Here is a 20,266-nt window from a genome sequence, read left to right as displayed (position 1 = left end):
GAAGTGCGCGTGCTCAAATCTAACTCTTGACAAGCCTTAACCTACCATTGCGCAGGCGCAATTCTACGCTTGGTTTCTTTGTGGGTGGGCCTTATGTATAAGAAGCAGAGTATTCTGGGAACGCCGTGGACGGAAGTCACTTAGTCTGTATCCGGTTGTCGTCGGTTGCTGCGTGCAATTCTGTTTCTGATTTCTAGGGTTTGGGTGCTCGGGAACCGGTTGCCAAAATGTATGACGCGGATGAAGGTAGGTGATCACTTAGCACACACTCAGCGGTGACCGATTTAGGAAGGGAAACGTGGGGACCTGCGTGGCTAGAGGATTTGCCGCCTCCCGCTCCATGTGTCCCCAGTAGTGCTTCCCTTCCCCTGCCAGTCGGGAATGAAGTCAGGATTGCTTGAGGTGAAAGATGCATGGAAATAGCGTTAATGGCCCGCGTGAAGTTGACTGTTACCTTTCCCCGATCTGTGCACCTAATTCTGATCTCCGTATCGTATTGCAGGAGCGCGCAGAATCGTTACAACAAATTCCGTTGTTTTGACTAAGTTTGAAGCAAAGGGTTTTTAAATTTTACTTTAGGATCACGGTTGGCCGATTTCTTGAATGTTTCTATTTTTGAGCATCAGTCTTGTACCAGTTTTTATGTTAGGCCCTGGAAATATACACTGGGGACAAAGAATTACAGTAAGGGGAGAAGGAATTTGATGTAGTTTAACATTCCTTCAAGCTTTCTTAAATCTAAGGAAATTGTCTTAACAAGTGGCTTTTAAACTACCTCTTCTCACAAGAGGACACAGTTCTAAAATGGTCCAACATATCTTTCTTCTTTTCACATAGATTTCTTACCCCACAGTTACTATTTCAGATTTCATCCTCTTCTAGCTTAACATTCCATGTCCATCCCTCTTTTTCCATTCCCTCAGTCACTTCATGAAGAAAATAAAAACAAAAGCTTAAAATTTTGCTCCAACTTCTGTGTCTCATTACATTTTTTATCTAGAAATTTACTAGCAGCATTGCGTTCCTTTTTCTTAACTGCTCTCAGTGGGAAAACATTTCAAAGAAATTTTTTAGCTTATTTTTGAGTAGGCAATATATTCTTATATCACAAGCCAGAAAATATAAAAATGTTTGAAAGTCAGGTTTCATTTTTGTCATTCATCTATCTACTTTTACACCCCTCCACAACAGGTTAACAAATGCTCTTACATTCTTATCACTCTTCAGTGTTTCTTTATGCATATCTAAGCAAATATAAATAGGATTCTTTTTCTCCCTTTTACAGACAAAAAGTAGCAGTCACACTTTTCTGTACTTTATTTGCTTAAAAGAACATTTAAGTATCAATTCATAGAGAGCATTTTCCTTTTTTTTTCTGACAGCTACTTTGTGGAATGTACTATAACTTAATTTATCTCCTATTGACACATAGTCATTTTCTAGTTTAGTGTTGTAATGAATAATCTTGTACATACATCATTTGTATGTCTGTAGTCTATATGATAAAGTATATCTGTAGAATAAATTTCCACATGTAGAATTGTTGTGTAAAATAAATACGTTTAACATTTTGATAAGATGGTGGCAAATGACCACCATAGTGGTAGCACTAATTTACTTTCCCACCAAGAATGTGTAATAATGCCTGTGGAAAAAGATACCATTAAACCTTTGCTCCAGTATCAAGTTTACATTCATTCCTTTGAAAATCTTTATTAGATATCCCTTCATCAGTTTTCAGACACTTCTTTTCAGCTAGCTTCTTTTTATAAGAAATTGCCAGATCTTTCTCATCCTCAAGAAAACCAGTTAAGCCCTTTTTTCATCATTTCCTTTTTATTCTAAGATTCTGTCTTCTTCCATTCATAGCTAACCTTCTAGAAAGAATAGGTTGTATGGGTTGCTCCAGGTTCACGTGGTTCAGTTTCTCCTTAACCCATTGCAATATGCTTCTGTTTATGCCACTACATTAAAATAGCTCTTACTAAGATAATCAGTGACTTGTCAATTGATATTAGATGGACATTTAAAAAATATTAACTTGAACCTTGTGGCATTTGACATAGTTGATGACTTCTGGAAACTTACTCTTCCCTTCTGCCACATCACTTTCACTTGATTCTTCTTACGCTGCTAACTTTTCTTCTCATTCTTTTCTGCTGCTCACATCCTGCTGTTTACATTCGTAGCCACACTTTTACCCCGATGGTTCTGTCTGTTAAAATGTGTCAGATCTGGTCATTTCTCTCCATCCCTGTCTGCCACAGTTGTAGGTCAGGATACCACCATCTCTTGCCTAGATTATTTCTCCAGACTGGTTTCTCTGCCTCCAGTCTTTTTTTACCTCTTTAAGCTACACTTTACATTGTGGCCATAATGGTTTTTCCAAAAGGAAAACCTGATCTAGCCATACCCCTGCTAAAATCTTAGATTGGTTCCTCAAAACTTTTTTGGTAATGACCAACCCTTACCACTTCCAACTTCATGTGCAGTGATTTATCTACATTAACCTTCTTTCATTCCTGGAATGTACTATACTGTTTTTTATTGTGGAGTCTTTTGTATAAGTTGTTTCTTCTGATTGGACTACTTCCTTCCTCCAGTCCTACTAGCCTCACCTCCTCCCATTGCCTGATTTACTCTTATTCAAGTCTTCCCTGACCTCTGTGGGTCCCAGTTAAGAGCATCTTTATCACATTATTTTTCTGCCTAACTGGCTTAAATTTGTCTCTATCTCCACAATAGGCAGTACTCTCCCTGAGGATAGAACTATATTTATATTGTTGAGGATGGTGTCTCCAGTGCTTGGGACATAGGAGGCATACTCAAGAAATATTAGGTGAATGGATAAAATAGTTGTCTTTGTAGGTTCATTTTCCTTCATATAACTTTTTTTTCCCCATATAACTTTCAAATAGCAGTGTTTCCTAATATCCTGCCTTCTTTATTTTTATTCTATCACCATTTGTTAATGATTCCTAAATATTTGTAATTTACACCCTCAGTTGAGCTTAGTGTTCAAATCCAGTTGCCTGTTGGAAGTTTTTAAGGAAATAAAAGATCCACAAGTATTCTGAAAGCTGACCTCATTATTTCCTCTCCCTTTTTCACCCCTTCCAATTTACTTCTCCTTTATGGCAATGATATTAACCTCTAATTTTCAATCAAAGCTGGAAACTGCTGAACCATCTTAGATACCTTTGTCTTCCTTTCCCCTGTCTTCCATGTATATGGGTTAGTGATTCCAGTCCATTTAAAAAGCGTTTATTAAATAATTTATTAATAAACAATTTTTGAACCCAAAGTTCTTAAGTTTTACAGACTATAGATCAGAATGTTAGAAAAATACAGGACACTTACTCTTTCACATAAAATGGGAATAATAGAGGATTGATGCACACTGATTTAACAAATGTCCTATTGCTTCAGTTGCTATTGCTGCATAACTACCCCATAATTTAGTTGCTTAAAAAATCATTATGCTCATGGATTCTGTGGGTCAGGAATTTGATGAGAGCATAGCAGCCATGGCTCATCTCTGTTATACAATGTCCGTTGTGCAACTGGGAAGACTTGCTGGGGGCTGGATTTTCTGGAATTCTTACATGTCTGGCACCTAGTTTAGGAGGACTCAAGGGTTAGGGTTGCTGATTTGAGCATCTGCAAGTGGCTTCTCAATGTAGTTTGGGCTTCCTCACATTACGGCAGCCTCAGAGTAGTACAACTTCCTACATGATAGCTTAGGGCTCCAGAAGCAAGTGTTCCAGCAAACATAGTAAAGCTTTATTGTCTTTGCTGACCTAGCTTCCAGGATCATGCAGTGTGATTTCTGCTGTATTCTCTTAATTATGGGTAAATTAGAAGCCTAATTAAAGGAGGAAACAAAGATCTCCATCTCTTAATGGCAGGAGTGTTAAGTTCACATATAGAAGAATGTGTAGGATGGGAGATAAGGTTGTGGCCATCATTGGAAAATACATTCTGCTACACCAGTACATGCCTGAAAAGTCACTGTAATAGACCATCCAACCTTTGGGTGTTACCTAGACTTTGATGTCAGAGATCCTTTGCACAGCTTCCAATCCTTTAGTAACTTGTCCAAATACTGTGTGCTTATCAAGCTAAGGCGTTGGTACCACTGTTATGAAGAACGGCAGGGATCCATTAATATTTGATCCAGCTTGGCTATGCTGAGTGTATATGGTCTTTCGTGTTGTGATGTTGAATATACTTTCTCCTCCCATACCAGTACCTGTTAGCTCTCCAGTCTGAATCATGAAGCCCTTAATTATACAGTGAAAGTGTGCCCATTAAAAAACCATTTCTGCTGTGAACACGGAAGTGTTCCATGGTCTTAGGACATCCAAGTGGAAAAAGATGATATGAATGTCTCCCTTGCTTTGTATGGATAATAATAGCACTATCTGAAATTGGTTTAGGTTCTTCACCTTGGGTAGCTGCTGTAACTTCTTCCCTAGAAGGTCTCTCATTAAAAACATCTTGGGCAGAACCTGTACTTTTTGTATCTTCTGGTTTTCATTTGGGAAACCTGTACAACCTATTCTTTTTTTTTAATTAATACTTTTTTTTATTAGAGAAGTTGTGAGTTTACAAAACAATCATGCATAACAAACAGAATTCACATACATCACCCCTCCACTAATACCTTGCATTGTTGTGGAACATTTGTTACAGATTATGAAAGAATATCATCAAGATATTACTACTAACAATGGACACATTTGGTGTGTTTTTCCATACACCCTTCTATTGTTAACAACATGTATTAATATTTTACATTTATAAAAACTTTTTGAAAGATGTACAGACTAATGTTGGGTCAGCTTGAATATTCTGAAGAACGGGTTTGCAGCTTTCCTCTCTTACAGTAGTTGTAGTATGATATTTTTGGCTAGTCCCTGGAATAAAGCCAGTTGCATCACTAGTATTTTCTTGCTTGCATAAGATCCACAAACACTGGTATTTCTACATTTATGACTTTTATGCCCAGCATTGCTCCATGTAGTACAGAGTGTCCAGTTTCATCAAAAACTATAATAATTGAGCTTACTGCATCCATCTTCTCCAACTCACATTCTACAACCATTCATATGCTGCAGTTCAGTAAACATACTTAGTGATTCTTCAAAGACTCTCATTAGTTTTCCATTTTAAAAACCTGAAAATTCTAACTTTTCTTTCAGAACCAATAGTAGCTATTTTCTTCCCATCAAGTGAAAAGCATACTGGTTGGATAAGCCTTGTACCTTGCAAATTCATATAAATCTGTGTCAGTTTTATATTCCTAATTCATATTTTTAGAGGATTTATATTCATGGGAAGTCCCAGTTTAATATTCAGTCATTCTAGGTTTGTCAGAAGACACTACTGCTTTGTAAACTGGGCTTAGCCATATCTGACTAAGAGGAGAGTATAGTAAAAAATATAGAGTGTTTGGTTATCTTCTTGACTATCATAGATGAAAATTTTTCCTGTGCTTTTCTCAGGAGCAACAACTGAAGATGGGGCATCCCTTGGACAATAGATTCACACATATCGTCCAGGAAAATAGCCAAGCTTCAGTATATTGATCATTGTCAAAGTTTACTACATCAAACACCTTTGTTGCTTTATCATTATCCACAGAACAGAACAATACTCCCTTAGAGCTAAAGGCACTACTTTCAGTACTCCCAGGTGGCTATTAAAATATTTGACAAATTCATTTCCCTCATTTTTTTTCTAGAACTTGTCCATCATGAATGGCAGTAATAATAAAATCTGTCTTGGTACACACCACATGGGTAATAACATCTCTCTGTATGTAACTATGCTCATACATGAATGTACTGGGGAGATTATCCAGATAAATTCTTTCAAACTCTAGAACTTTCCTCTTCTTGGCCAGCATTGCCTCCATAGGTAAAGGCCCAACCCAGTGTTCTTCATTTTCCTTATCCTTCTCTTGGGCTACTGCCACTGCTATTGCCAGCTTTCTTTTTCTGAGTTCCATTTTTTTCTGCTGCTTCTGGGTTCCAGGGTCATCTTCACAGTTGTGAATCACCACCTTCCTTTGCCGTGTTAGAATCATTAGGTGGCTCTGCCTTCTTATCTCCATCTTTGCCTCTGGTCTCTGAGGAACTTACTGATCAGAGTACTTTGAGCTTCCTCCTAATTATCATGTGGTCAGCTATGTGAAAATTACATGGACTTTCTGGACAAACTGGAAACTTACCAATCCAAACAGTTTACAGTGAACTTTTGTAAATCAGAAGAATCCCTATGTGATAAAGATACACATTATTTCATTATTGTAATTGACTGAAATTTTAGAAAAGTGGAATTTTATTTAGCAGAGAGTAAATAGGTGTCTTTTAATTCAAATCATGGGAATAAGGTGTTAACTGATATTTTATTGCAGATGAGTACAATATTTTTGTTTTTGCAGATATGCAGTATGATGAGGATGATGATGAAATTACCCCAGATTTGTGGCAAGAAGCATGCTGGATTGTAATTAGGTAACTTTTTAAACCAAACTGAATAAGCTTTAAAAGCCTCTGTAAAATATGATATTTTCTTTAAAAGCCTCTATAAAATATACAGAGAATATACTACATTCATGTGTCTGTTTTTCATTTTATTTACTTAAATTTTATTTTATTTTAAAAATATTTCAGGAAAGCTATGCCAATAATTCATGTATTCCCACCCTTCACCTGGATTCCTTAAATATTAATCTTTTACTATATTTCCTATTATGCGTTCAGCCTCTACCGAAGGAAAATACCCTGCCATTCTTTTGGCTGTATCTTTTGCAAGGAGGCTGCGTATTGTTATCTCCACTGCAGGGCTTGACTACTAATACTGGTGGTCATGGTTGATTAGATCAGGGGTGGTACCTTGACCCAAAGCCAGCCAATCTGTAGACCTGCCAGTAACCTTTGAAGTGTCCTGATGATGCCCAAGTAGGAGGCTGGTAATTACGTGAGCTATGCATATTGTCTCAGAAAATTGAAGTGAGGATGGAGGAGTCATCCTATGGGAGGGCAGAAGCTAAGAAAGTCTCACAGATGTATGGGTCATAAGGTGGAGGAGTTGAGACATGGAGGTGTGGTGGTAGTTGGCAATTCCTGTTGTTGAGGGGTGATAAAATAATCCAGTCCTTAGGGTTATGCTAACTCTCAGAGCTCTTTCAATCTCTATAACAATTCCTGGGAAGATAGATTCCTTATGAGCATTTATCTATTTGTATTTTTATTATATATCCCCTTTCCCATTCCTAATCTAAGTTGTCTGTTCCTTGAAAACAATAAAGCCTTCTTTAAAAGGTAGCCCATCTTTTTGTAGAGCTTCACTGTGTGATTTTTGTAACTTTACCTATGCTCCATATTTTTTATCACCAGTTATTTGCTGGGTGTTTTTATTCAAATGACTTGCCCTCATTACCTCAACATGCTTAAAGAAGAACTAAGAATCTTTAACCTAAAATTGACATTCTCATATAGTACCTATTTTAATCATTGATATCATCATTCTCCCTGTTGTTCAGGTTAGAGTCCTTATTGTGATCTTTTACTATCTCATTTCTTTAGATTTGCCTTCTTCCTGACACTTTTGAAGAAATGTTTCAGGGAGGTTGGGTAAATTTGTCACTATAAAGGACATTTATAAATCAGGGGTTCCTTATGTTTCTCATATTATACTTCAATAATTTTCTCATACCAATCTCATTTTCCCCAAACTTTACAATGAGCTCTACAAAGAAAATAAATGCTTCTGGTTATTATCACTCTTTTTGGGATACCTCATAGCTTCTTGTGCAGTGATTGGCATATAGTTAGTTGGTAAAAAAAAAAAGTATTCTGATGAATTTAATTATAATGAAAATGGAAAATGAACGTACAGAAAACATCAGTGAGTTGTAACTAATAATCAATTCAAATATTTTTCTAGTTCCTATTTTGATGAGAAAGGCTTGGTCAGACAACAGTTGGATTCTTTTGATGAGTTTATTCAGATGTCTGTTCAAAGAATTGTGGAAGATGCTCCACCAATAGACCTACAAGCTGAAGCTCAGCATGCTAGTGGAGAAGTTGAAGAACCGGTGAGATGGTTATTTTAATAAAGTAACTTTAATAAAGTAAAAGAAGAGTACTAGTTTAACATTTTGGTCCTGCTCCTCTCACCTAGCTTAAAGGTTAAGAAAAAGTCAGTAGGTGATTTTTAGAATGTATTTATAGCATTTTCAAAAATCAACTCCTTTTTATTTGCGCTAATGGAGAGTTGCATTTTTTGTAAGTAGTCCAGAATGCTAATTCTTATTAATATAGTAGATATTTTATAGTTGGGAAGAAAGGACTCAGACATGTGATGAATAATTAAGAGAAGCCAAGCAGAAGTAGATACATTGTTTCAGATAATCCCATTTTTTTCTTTCATAATGAAGAAATTATAAAAGAAAAGGTGTTTAAAGGACTTTTTCTATTTATTGCATGAAATACCTTAAATATAAAAGTAAACAAACTTTACTATTTTTCACTCAAATGTATTAGATATTTTCATTTTTCTCAGTTCTTATTGTCTTTTCACATATGCATATTTTTTGTTGTTGAAATCATAGTGACAGTATAAATTTATAATCTAGTTTTCATCAATGATTGTAAAGAATTAAGTAATCCAAAATAAATGACTACCCAATTTTGGAGGAGATAGAAAGGTAGCTGTAATGGAGGGGGTGTAGCACTGGTTGAGTGCCTGCTTTGCATGTATGAGGTTCTGGGTTCGAACTCCGGTACCTCCTGTAAAAATAAAAAAAGGTAGTTGTGGGAGCATGTTGGCCTTTGAGAGAAAAGGAAAACTGAAGGCAAAGTGAGGCAGAAAGAGCCTCAGGAATAGAGGAAGATAGGGAGAGGTCATTACTCCTAGCCAGTTCAGCTTCTCTTCTCTCTAAGCCCCTAAAGTTTGTTCTATTCTCATTCTAGTCAGCGATGCTGCTCAAATGCTGACACTATGTTAAGAATAAAAATAATTGGTTCTTAATGAAACAAATAATAATAAAAAGAAAAAATAAAAACTGGCTCTTCTAGCACTATATTGAAAAGGTGGCATTACATGCCTTTTTTTAATCCTTAGGTAATTTTTTCTTGATGGTCTTTGCATAGCGAGAGAGATCATAGTACAGCGTAGCATTTTCAAAGTGTCAGTACAGTAAGTACCATGATGGGAGGAGTTTAAGCTGACCTTGAGTTGGGTAGGGCTTAGCTTAGTAGAACAAACTGTTTAGGCATTTCAGCAAGAAAGTACCAGTGTTTGGCTTTCAGGTGGGATGGGCATTACAACAATCAGTATGTAATTTTGGTTTGATCTGTTTTTGTAGATGTTAGTGAGAAATAAGGTAGAACCAGATTGTAGGATGTTTTGGATATCACTGGATGACATAGGGAATTGTTGAAAGATAGAATATGCATAAAGCATTATTTTAGAAAGTTTATATTGGAAATGGTGTTTACTTAAAGTGAGAAGAGACTGAAGGCCACTTAAAGTCTTGAAATAGTCTAGGTTTAAGTTACTAAGGCCTGGACTTGGATGATGGTGGTGGAATTAAGGAATGGAGAAATGTCTTCCCTTTGGTTATCACCACTCTTTGCTCTTTACCTACTCCAGCTTGGGGAACTTGGGTGTCAATAATTTACTTAAGTGGTCTGCTTAATCTTATCTTCTTTGAGATTTGGTTTAGTGAGCAATCCATTTATCTTTCTAAACTTGTCCTCATGGAGGATACTTAATTGAAAACTTTTTTTTTTTTTTGCTGTGGGCTAAGTGATAGTAAACCAGAATTGGCATGGAAGTTTTCAGTCCTTGGTATAGATTGATTAGTATGTCTATGTATATTTAATCGAAGAGTTAGTATTTTTTTCCTTTCCCCTGATGTTCTATTGATTAGCTTCTTATTGCACAGTTCTAATTGTTTGAATTAGTTTTCTTTTTTCTCTGGTAATAGTTACTTTTGACCCTAACCCAGGAGAGAACATGTGAGACTATATAGGTCATTACTACAAGTCCATTTTAATTGTTTCTAGTAAACTCAGAGCACATGGTGTATGCACAGTCTTTATTTACTTGATGTATATTACAAGTCTCTTTCTCTTTTCTGCTTTAAGAGTGATAAAGTACAAAATATCATATCTATGGGTGGTGGATGTTGATGATGGATAGTCTCCCGTATCAGTTACGTAGATTAACTTTGTCAGTTTGTAGTGCTTTTTAAATTTAAAGTGTTAATGCCAATTAAATTGGAATCATTAAAACTTAAGGGAAAAATTATTTACCCTTTTCATGCTTTTGTTTAATTTCAGCCAAGATATTTGCTGAAGTTTGAACAAATATACCTCTCTAAACCTACCCATTGGGAAAGAGATGGTGCTCCTTCACCAATGATGCCAAATGAAGCCAGATTAAGAAACCTCACGTAAGAAATTGTTTTTCTTGTCAGCAATAAGTCATATTAAAATAGAATTTGAGAGAACATAAAAGTTTTTTTTTATGTTTTTATGTTTTATCTTATTGAAAACTTGTTATTTACTTGAGCCCATACCTTCTTATTGCCTAACTGTGATCTGCTTATATTTTCAAAGGTACTCTGCTCCACTTTATGTTGATATAACAAAAACGGTCATTAAAGAAGGGGAAGAACAACTTCAGACTCAGCATCAGAAAACCTTTATAGGCAAAATTCCAATTATGTTGCGTTCAACTTACTGCCTGTTAAATGGCTTAACGGATCGTGATCTTTGTGAGTTAAATGAATGTCCCTTGGATCCTGGTGGCTATTTCATTATTAATGGTTCAGAAAAGGTATATAACATTTTAAAAAATTACAGAAAATTAAAATTTGAATTTTTAGAGTTGAAATTAGAAAGTAAATCTTTATGTAAAATAACCTATAAGTGGTAGTTTTGTTTTTTAGGGAGTGAAAACTGAACTGATGAACCATAGCTTTATCTATAATATAATATAATATATAAATATATAATATAAACCAGGAGCTTGGCTAGTTATTTGAGCTTATACGTTTCTGTGAAGCATTTGTGCAAAATGGAGCGTTTAATGTTTCAGTGATATTTTTAAAGATAGATGAAATCTGATCTTCTTTTATGTGATGAGATTAAGATAACAGTTATACTCTTTATACTTCAAGGACCTTGGGTTTTATGACTGTAACTTTGTCTATATAGGTTCTAATTGCCCAAGAGAAAATGGCGACAAACACAGTTTATGTGTTTGCTAAAAAGGATTCTAAATACGCCTACACAGGAGAGTGTAGATCATGTTTGGAGAATTCTTCCCGACCGACCAGTACTATATGGGTTAGCATGTTGGCGAGAGGAGGACAGGTATGGACTGGGATATGATGTTGTTTGGGCTTATTGTTTTATGTCTGGTTTTGTGATTTACTGTGCTGCATTCTTAGTTTAAAAAAATAAACACCTCTTCTGGGGTATAATATAATCAGTGTTAATATGTTAGAAGTTATATTATTTATTACCATTTATTATTTCCTGTGTAGCAAATTAGCCCAACATTTAATGGCCCAAATTAGAAACATTTACCAGCTCTCAGTTTCTGTGCATCAGGAATTGAGGCATGTTTTGGCTGAGTGCTTTGGCCCAGTATCTCTCACAAGGTTTAGTCAGGATTTTTGCCTGGGCTGCTGTATCACTCAAAGCTCACTCACATGGTTGTTGGCAGAATTTAGTTCTCAGGGGCTGTTGAGAGCCTCAGTTCCTTTTAGGCTGTTGGCTGGAAGCCTTTCTCAGTTCCTTGCCCCAGGAGCCTCTCCAGACTTACAGCAGCTCCTAATATGGCAGTTTGCTTCATTAGCTGCCATGTTTGGGAGTAAAATCCATAATTTTTGGAGTGAGATCCATAATTTTGGGAGTGAGGCCCATAACTTTTGCTTATTATATTTGTTAAAAGAAAGTGTATGTCCAGCCCACGTTTATGGGGAGGGAATTACACAACAGTAACAACAGTATGAGGCAGAGATTATTGGGAGCCATCCTCCAAGCTGCCTAACACTAGCATGTTGCTTATAACACTAGAATCCTAAATGTTTGCTATGTGCCCATTATGTTACTCAGTGCTTTAGCCTACATTGCTTGATTTAATCTTTATACCAATCCTGGGAAATTGTTGTCATTTTTTACTTTTTTTTGAAAAAATCATATATGCACATTAAAAAAATAGTTCAAGAAAGTACAAAAAAAGGGTGTACAATAAAGTGTAGTCTTCTTTTGACCCCTGATCTCTTCTCCAGAGCAGCTGCTTTTGGTAATTTCTCATTGATCAGTACAGAAATAGTGTTAATATACCATACCTACCATTTGAACTTTGCTTGCTTCTCATATGGAGGTCCTGGGTTTGATTCCCAGTGCCTCCAAAAAACAAAACAAAAACAAACAACAAGTAAAACAGACCACATCAGGGAACCAGTGTGGCTCAGTGGTTGAGCGCTGAGATCCCTGATTCAACCCCTGGCCCTGGTACCTCAAAAAAATTACATGTAGTATAATTTGCCTGTTTTCCTTTTGTTGTTGTTTTTTTCTTACGTTTTCCTTTTTTTTTAAATAAAAATGTACTGAAGTGTATCATTCATATATGAACATACATAAATAATAAGTGTATAGTAAAAGTTGTGAAATTACAAAACAAACGTGCCTTTCATCATACAGGGCTCCCCTACATCATCCCACCACCAGCATCTTACATTGTTGTAAAACATTTGTCACAAACTATGGAAGAGCATCATCAAAATATTACTACTGCCTGTAGCCTGTATCTTATATTTGGTGTATTTTTCCTCAACCCATCTGACTAGTAACACCCTTGTATTAGTCAGCCAAAGGGGCGCAGATGCAAAATACCAGAAATTTGTTGGCTCTTAAAAAGGGTATTTATTTGGGGTAGAAGCCCTCAGTTACCAGGCCATAAAGTATAAGTTAATTACCTCCCTCACCAAAGCCTGTTGCCACACATTGGAGCAAGATGGCTGCCAATGTCTGCAAGGGTTCAGCCTCCCTCTTCCTCTTAAGGCTCTGTGGTCCTGGCTTTTTCCAGGTCAGCTGTAGTCTGGGATAAGTTTCTTCTCTCTCCTAGGGCTCATTCCTTTCTGGGCTTTGCTGCTCTGGTCTCTCCACAAGGTTAGCTGTAGACTATTAGGCTCTCTTTGTTCCCAGGGCCTCTGCCGTGTCTTTGGGGCCATTTCTGTTCCTCTGTATTCTTCTCCTGTGTGTTTACTTCCTGGGATTCCAGCATCTAAAATTCCACCTACCTCCTCTGCTATGTTGTTTTCTCTGTGAGTCCCCACCCACCAAAAGCGTCCTACTGACATGGTCTTTCAGTCCACGAACACAGAATATCCTTCCATTTATTTAGGTCTTTTTGTATTTTCTTAAGCAATGTTTTGTAGTTTTCGTAATACAGGTCCTTTTTGTCCTTGGTTAAGTTATTCCTAAGTATTTGATTCTTTTAGTCACTATTATAAATGGAATTTTTTATCTGGCTTCCTTCTCAGATTGCTCATCAGTAGTGTGTAGAAACACTACTGATTTTTGTGTATTTATCTTTTTTTAAAAAAAATTTATTTTATTCCTCTCCCCTTCCTCCTATTGTCTGCTCTCTGTGTCCATTTGCTGTGTGTTCTTCTGCATCCGCTTGCATTATACTGTGGCACTGGAAAACTGTGTCTCTTTTTTGTTGCATCATCTTGCTGCATCAGCTCTCCGTGTGTACGGTGCCACTCCTGGGCGGGCTGTGCTTTTTTCATGTGAGGCAGCTCTCCTTTGCAGGGCGTATTCCTTGTGTGGGGGGGAACCCTACATGGGAATGCCCCTGTGTGGCATGGTATTCCTTGTGTGTTGCAGCAGCACTGAGCATGGGCCAGCTTACCGCACAAGTGAGGATGCCCTGGGGATCGAACCCTGGACCCTCCATATGGTAGATGGATGCTCTATCAGCTGAGCCATGTCTACTTCCCTGTGTATTTATCTTGTGTCCCACCACTTTGCTGAACTCATCTGTTAGTTCAAGTAGCTGTGTTGTGGATTTTTCGGGATTTTCTAGATATAGGATCTTAGCAGCAAATAGTGACACTTTACTTCCTTTTTTCCTTTTTGGGTGCCTTTTAATTCTTTTTCTTGCCTAATTGCTCTAGCTAGAATTACTAGCACAATATTGAATAACAGTGGTGACAGTAGGTGTCTGTTTTGTTCCTGATCTCGGTGGGAAAGCTTTCTGTCTTTTACCATTGAGTATAATGTTAGCTGTTTTTTTTTTACATATGTACTTTACCATGTTGAGAAAACTTCCTTTTACTCCTATCTGTGTGATTATCATTGATTAATTGTCTTAAATCCTATATCTCATCAGGATATTTGGTTTGTTCCTTTAGCTGGGACAATCTCTTCCTGTTTCTTAGTATGGCTTGTTATTTGCTGATGTCTAGGCATCTGAATATGTTGGTGAATTTATTCTGACAGTCAATTTCTCTTTCTTGTCTACTGGTTTTTCCCCCCAGCCCTTCTTTGATTTTTACTTCAACTTATTGCAAGTCTTCAAAATTGCTCAGCTTAGGCTATTAAAATAGGGCCAAGGAGTCACTAAGTGGGGCACAGATCTGCTCCCAGGAGATTAGATTAAGGGACACAGAAGTGTTTTTTTTCCTTGCAGTTTCCTGGCTAGCCACTAGATGGTGCTTGTTAGCTGATTTTTTTCAGCAGAAGTGGCTCTTTGAATCTCAAATTTGCCTCTGATTCTGGTTTGGCCAGAGCTGAGATTCAAAGTGGTTTCTGCTGGTCAGATTCACTGAAGAGAAACCACTTTCTGCTCCCTTCCACACCCTACCTCTTCCCAGGGAGTAGATGTCTGTTTTCCTCTCATTTGGCTGCAGTGAGCCAGGGGTTTGATCCAGGCTATTTGCCTTGAGGGTAGGAGATGGGTGCTATTGCTGGCTGTGGGGGTAACTCAGGGTTTTTGTTTTGTTTTTTTTTATCTCTCTGTCCTTCGCCTTCGTGGGGAGTGTGCAGCACTCTCCTGGTCTGCAGAGCCGCAAAGCAGGTTCCTTGGACAGCTTTTTGCCCTTCCTTCTTCGTTTTTGTGAGAAAGTTGAACCCCGCCTACCTATTCTGATGCCATCTTCACAGAAGTCTCTTAACCATTTTCCGTTTGATGTACCTTAAAGTTTCTAGCTTGGACTCTTACAAAGAGTTCTAGAGAATCTAATGCTGCCTTTATAAGCCTTACAAAGATGAGGAACTTGGAGGTTAGAGAGTTTTAACTTTTTAAAAGTTATACAGACATAGGATAGGCATTTTATTTTATTTTTTTTGTTTTTTGTTTTTGTCTTGTTTTTTTAAAATTTTTTTTGTTTGTTATTTTAGGATAGGCATTTTGAAGAATTTTTATGGTTTTTCAAAATGGAACTGAGTTTTTCCTGATAATTGGTATTTCCATTTGATTTTCATAATACATTTTTATTTTTTATAGATTTATTACTTTATTTCTGCCCTCTCCCTTGTCTGCGGTCTGTGTCCATTCACTGTATGTTCTTCTGTATCTGCTTGGATTCTCATTAGGCAGCTCTGGGAACCAATCCTGGGACCTCCCGAAGTGGGAGAGAGGCCATCATTCTCTTGCACCACCTCAGCTCCCTGGTTTTGCTAAGTCTCTTATTTTCTCTCCTCTGTGTCTCTTTTTGTTGCATCATCTCTTGCTGCATCAGCTCTCAGTGTTGGCTGGCACTCCTGCGTGGGGCAGCACCCTGCGCGGGTTGGTACTCTGCATCGGCCAGCTCACCGCATGGGCCAGCCTGCCTTCACCAGGAGACCCTGGGTATCGAACCCTGGACCTCCTATATGGTAGACAGGAGTCCAGTTGCTTGAGCCACATCCACTTCCCTAAACCTTAATTTCTAAGGTAAATATTGAATTCTTCCTATGTGTAAAATACTGCTGGTATTGTGAGAAAGAATTAAAACCCACTGTCCTTATTAAGAAGTTACTGGTCTTACTGCAATATAAGGTAATAGCCATGAAATGATAGCTTCACAGTGCAGAGACCAAATGAGACCAATTAGATGTAATAATTTTGTAGCAACTTGGAGAAATTGAGATTACTAGAATGGTGTCCCAAAAGGCTTTATAGAGGTGGTGGAACTTGATATGCGCTGGAAAAATGGTATGGATTTATGTAAGCAGAGAAACTGGAAGGAGGGAGGAGAGTTGGGATGAGTATAGTACACGTTTGGAGAATCACCAGAAGATAGCTTTGACTGGGCTGGAAGGCATTTGTTGAATCGTGGTTGATAGGTAGATTCAGGATGGGTCTGTATTAGTGGTTCTTTACTAAAGGTTCACATTAATAACCTTAATACTCTTCATAGTACTCAAGGCTAGTCCCCTTTTCAAACCTAATAGATCAAATTGGGGGATGGAGAGAGGCCAGGTATTTGGAAAAGGTCCCCAGGTGATTGTTATGTGCATTGTTTTGTTGAGAAGCATTGGCCTGGATTATGGAGGACAAAGATATGAACATAGGATTTTAGGGAAATTACTATAACAGCTGTGGGTAAAACTAATTAATTAGAGGCAAAGAAAGAAAAATCATTTGAATTTGGTGATAAGTTTGATACAGTATGAGATGAGGATGAGTCACTTAAGATTCTGTGGTTTCGGCGGTGGACTTGGCCCAGTGGTTAGGGCGTCCGTCTACCACATGGGAGGTCTGCGGTTCAAACCCTGGGCCTCCTTGACCCATGTGGAGCTGGCCCATGCGCAGTGCTGATGCGCGCAAGGAGTGCCCTGCCATGCAGGGGTGACCCCGCGTAGGGGAGCCCCACGCGCAAGGAGTGCACCCGTAAGGAGAGCCGCCCAGCGCGAAAGAAAGTGCAGCCTGCCCAGGAGTGGTGCTGCACACACGGAGAACTGACACAACAAGATGACACAACAAAAAGAAATACAGATTTCTGTGCCGCTGACACCTCAGAAGTGGACAAAGAAGAGGCAGCAAGTAGACACAGAGAATAGATAACCGGGGTGGAGAAAGGGAAGAGAAATAAATAAATAAATCTTTAAAAAAAAAAAAAAGATTTTATGGTTTCTATCCTGAAGTTCTCAGAAAATGGTGATAAAATAGAGGATTTCTAAAAACTGACTTTTGAAGAGAATAGTGATTTCAGTTTTAGACAAATTTTTGGGGATAGAGTGTATGATACAGGCATATTTTAATATTCCACTTTTTCTGTGAAAAGATCTATGGTGAAACAAATAATATAGACTGAATAGAAGAATTGATATTCAGGTTGAAACAATCAAATGGTAGTTGGAGATATGGACTGAGAATTTAGGAATAAGTTCTAAGATTTGGTGTCATTTATAAGAAGTTGTTAGTAAACAAATAAGGTTTTTAAGAGATGTAATAAGGGTTCTAAGGAGGTGCAAGGAAGAAGACAGAAGTTGTTAATTAGAGAGATCATGATAATGTAGGGTTGTGAAGCTAAGAAAAGGTGCGTGAATTTGATATTGAAAGAAAGATATGGGGTTAAAACTGACAAACCAGGTGCCATCGGTATACTAGTGTTGGCCAGTAACTTTTATTTTGTTTTTATATATGTATACAATAAAGAGAGAGAAATCAGAAAAAAAGTTTGTGCAAAAAAGGCTGTTTAATTTTAAAACGTTATTTAAATGACAGACTTCACAGAACACCTCTCAGTTTTTTCATTCTTTGCTTAGCTTTTTCCCACATTTTATCTATCCATGCTTTCTCTACCATTTTTACCCCTCAGCTATTTCTCTTTTCCCTAAGCTTTTTTTTTTTTGGAGGTGTGTGGGAGTAATGTTCATGTTTTTTTTGCGGTCAGATGTTATCCCCAAATATAGTATTGGGTAATTCTAAGAGAATCTTGGCAGGCAGATAGTAGAGAAATGGAAGATCTCTCAGGTCTAAATGATCTGCCTGTCTAAAATAGTAAATGTCTTCCAATGTTTGAAAAGCAGCCAAAGGAGTTTCCTCAGAGTTGGAGGAAGCATGTTTCTTTTAAAATATATACAATGACCATACATATTGAATGACTCTCATGATGTTTTTGTATGACTGTAAGCTCTGAATACTTATGTTGTAATGATTTTTTTTCTAGGGTGCAAAAAAGAGTGCTATTGGTCAGCGCATTGTGGCAACTCTACCATATATCAAGCAAGAAGTTCCCATCATTATTGTGTTCCGAGCATTAGGTTTTGTGTCTGACAGAGATATTTTAGAGCATATTATTTATGATTTTGAAGATCCAGAGATGATGGAAATGGTAATGTGAAAGCAAAATATATTCATAGTGTTTTACAAGAGATTTAAAGTTACTGATTGTTGGTACCCAGTAAAACATAGTAGAAGGCTACTCTGGAGAGCAATTTAGCTCTCACAAATCCCATGCCTTTCACTGTGTAGTGAAACCATTTAGCCCTGCCTGGTCTCCATTCTGACAATTCTGTGTAAAATAATTGTGAAAATTAGAGGCAGGCAGAGTTCACTTACTGCAGCAAGAAGATTCAATAGTAAGGACAATCATAAAAGCACACCAGTCTGGTGCAATTTAGTAAAAGGGGAAAATGAGTAGTTGGTATCCTTTTTTTTTTAACATTTTATTTTGCAGTAATTTCAAACTTATAGAAAAGTTGCAAGATGAGTATAGCACCCCAGTATACCCTTCACCAAGATTTATCATTTGTTACCTTTGCCACATTTATTTTATTTATTTACTTACCTACATTATTATTATTTTTGGACGATTTGAGAGTAAATTTACTCCTAAATTCCTGTGTGTATTTCCTGAGAAGACATTCATTTATAATCACAGTACAATTTTTAAAATCAGGAAATTTAACTTAGGTGCGATACTATTAGTCTACATATATTACTCAGATTTTTGCCAGTTATCCCATTAATGTCCCTAATAGCTTTTTTAAGATTGTGTAGCTGGGGATTGAACCTTAGACTTTGTATGAGGCAAGCGGGTGCTCAACCACTGAGCCACATTGGCTCCTGAGTTGGTTTTTTTGTTTGTTTTTAGGAGGGACAGGGACCGAATCTGGGACCTCCCATGTGGGAAGCAGGTGCTCGACCGCTTGAGACACATCTGTTCCCCTCCCAAATAGCATTTTTCTTTCTTATACAGGATGCAGTCAGGATCATGTATTGTATTTTAATGTCTCTTTAATCTCTTTTAATCTTTCCTGAGCCTTTATTTTTCTTTTATAACATTGAAATTTTTGAAGAGGATAAGTCGTTTATATTGTAGAATTTCCCTAATTCTCTATTTTCTGATATTAATAGTTCCTCATGATTAGATTCAGTTTATACATTTTCTGCAGGAAAAAGACATAAGTAATATTGTATGCTTCCTGGGACTTTGCATCAGGAGTTACTTGATGTTATTTTGTCACATTATTGGTGATGTCAACTTTGATCACTTTACATTGGTGTCTGCTCCATTCCTTTACTTAAAGTTGCTGTTTTTGTGGGAAAGTTTTTTGAGGCTAGATAAATATTCAGTTCCGCATTAAAATTTTCCAGTGATTAGCCTTACCTGAATAATAGTTGATATTCTTAAAGATATCCTGAATTGTAATGAACAAGTACATTTATGCTTTGTGATTTTAAAACTATAGAGAAGTAAGGTGAAATGCAGGCTAAATGTTTGTCATTAACATAGAAATTAGGTTTTATTTAGGTTTATTAGAGTATTTATTGGTATGGTTGCATGAAAAAAAAATAGGTTCTGGTTAGCTTTTACGTTCAGCTTTTACTAATAGTTACTTGCCTTTTAAGTTTTTTTAATACTTAAAAATCTGATACAATTTATGGAACAAGAGATTATATATATTATCTTTTATCCAAAAGGCATCTCAAATGATTGACTTTCACTGAGGTCAGTCAGTATTCAAACTGGAATTTTCTTAATAAAGTGTAAGACCTGATTGGCTATATATATTTATTGTCTTTTTGAAAATTATTTTTTCTTTCTCCTCTTATGAAGCATAGGCCAGTTTTTATGTGTTTGGATCAAACATTCACTGTACAAAAGTACTTTAAGTTTTTTCCTAAGTGTTAGTATTATCGATATTCCTTTTCTCAAGTCATTAACTTTAACAAAACAATTTCCTAGCAGCAAAGGTGATTTCCTTTAAAGAGATTACTTTCATTACCATGCTAT

At 37.0% G+C, this 20,266-nt stretch overlaps 1 protein-coding gene across 1 annotated transcript in view; it reads left to right on the top strand.

Moving 5' to 3' along the window:
* Positions 1–4: 4 nt before the first annotated feature.
* POLR2B (RNA polymerase II subunit B) overlaps positions 5–20,266 on the top strand; it is a 57,719-nt gene continuing 37,457 nt past the window's right edge. The window contains exons 1-7 of the mRNA XM_004483866.3: positions 5–246; positions 6,449–6,521; positions 7,957–8,107; positions 10,359–10,471; positions 10,638–10,857; positions 11,238–11,396; positions 18,197–18,361. Of these exons, the coding sequence (XP_004483923.1) occupies positions 228–246; positions 6,449–6,521; positions 7,957–8,107; positions 10,359–10,471; positions 10,638–10,857; positions 11,238–11,396; positions 18,197–18,361 (900 nt within the window). The 5' untranslated portion in view covers positions 5–227. The remainder of the gene's footprint in view (positions 247–6,448; positions 6,522–7,956; positions 8,108–10,358; positions 10,472–10,637; positions 10,858–11,237; positions 11,397–18,196; positions 18,362–20,266) is intronic.

Source organism: Dasypus novemcinctus, chromosome 1, assembly GCF_030445035.2.
Source record: "Dasypus novemcinctus isolate mDasNov1 chromosome 1, mDasNov1.1.hap2, whole genome shotgun sequence".
NCBI classification, from domain to species: domain Eukaryota; kingdom Metazoa; phylum Chordata; class Mammalia; order Cingulata; family Dasypodidae; genus Dasypus; species Dasypus novemcinctus.
The sequence above is the reverse complement of the archived record's forward strand: the minus strand, read 5'-3'. Positions and strand labels throughout refer to the sequence as shown.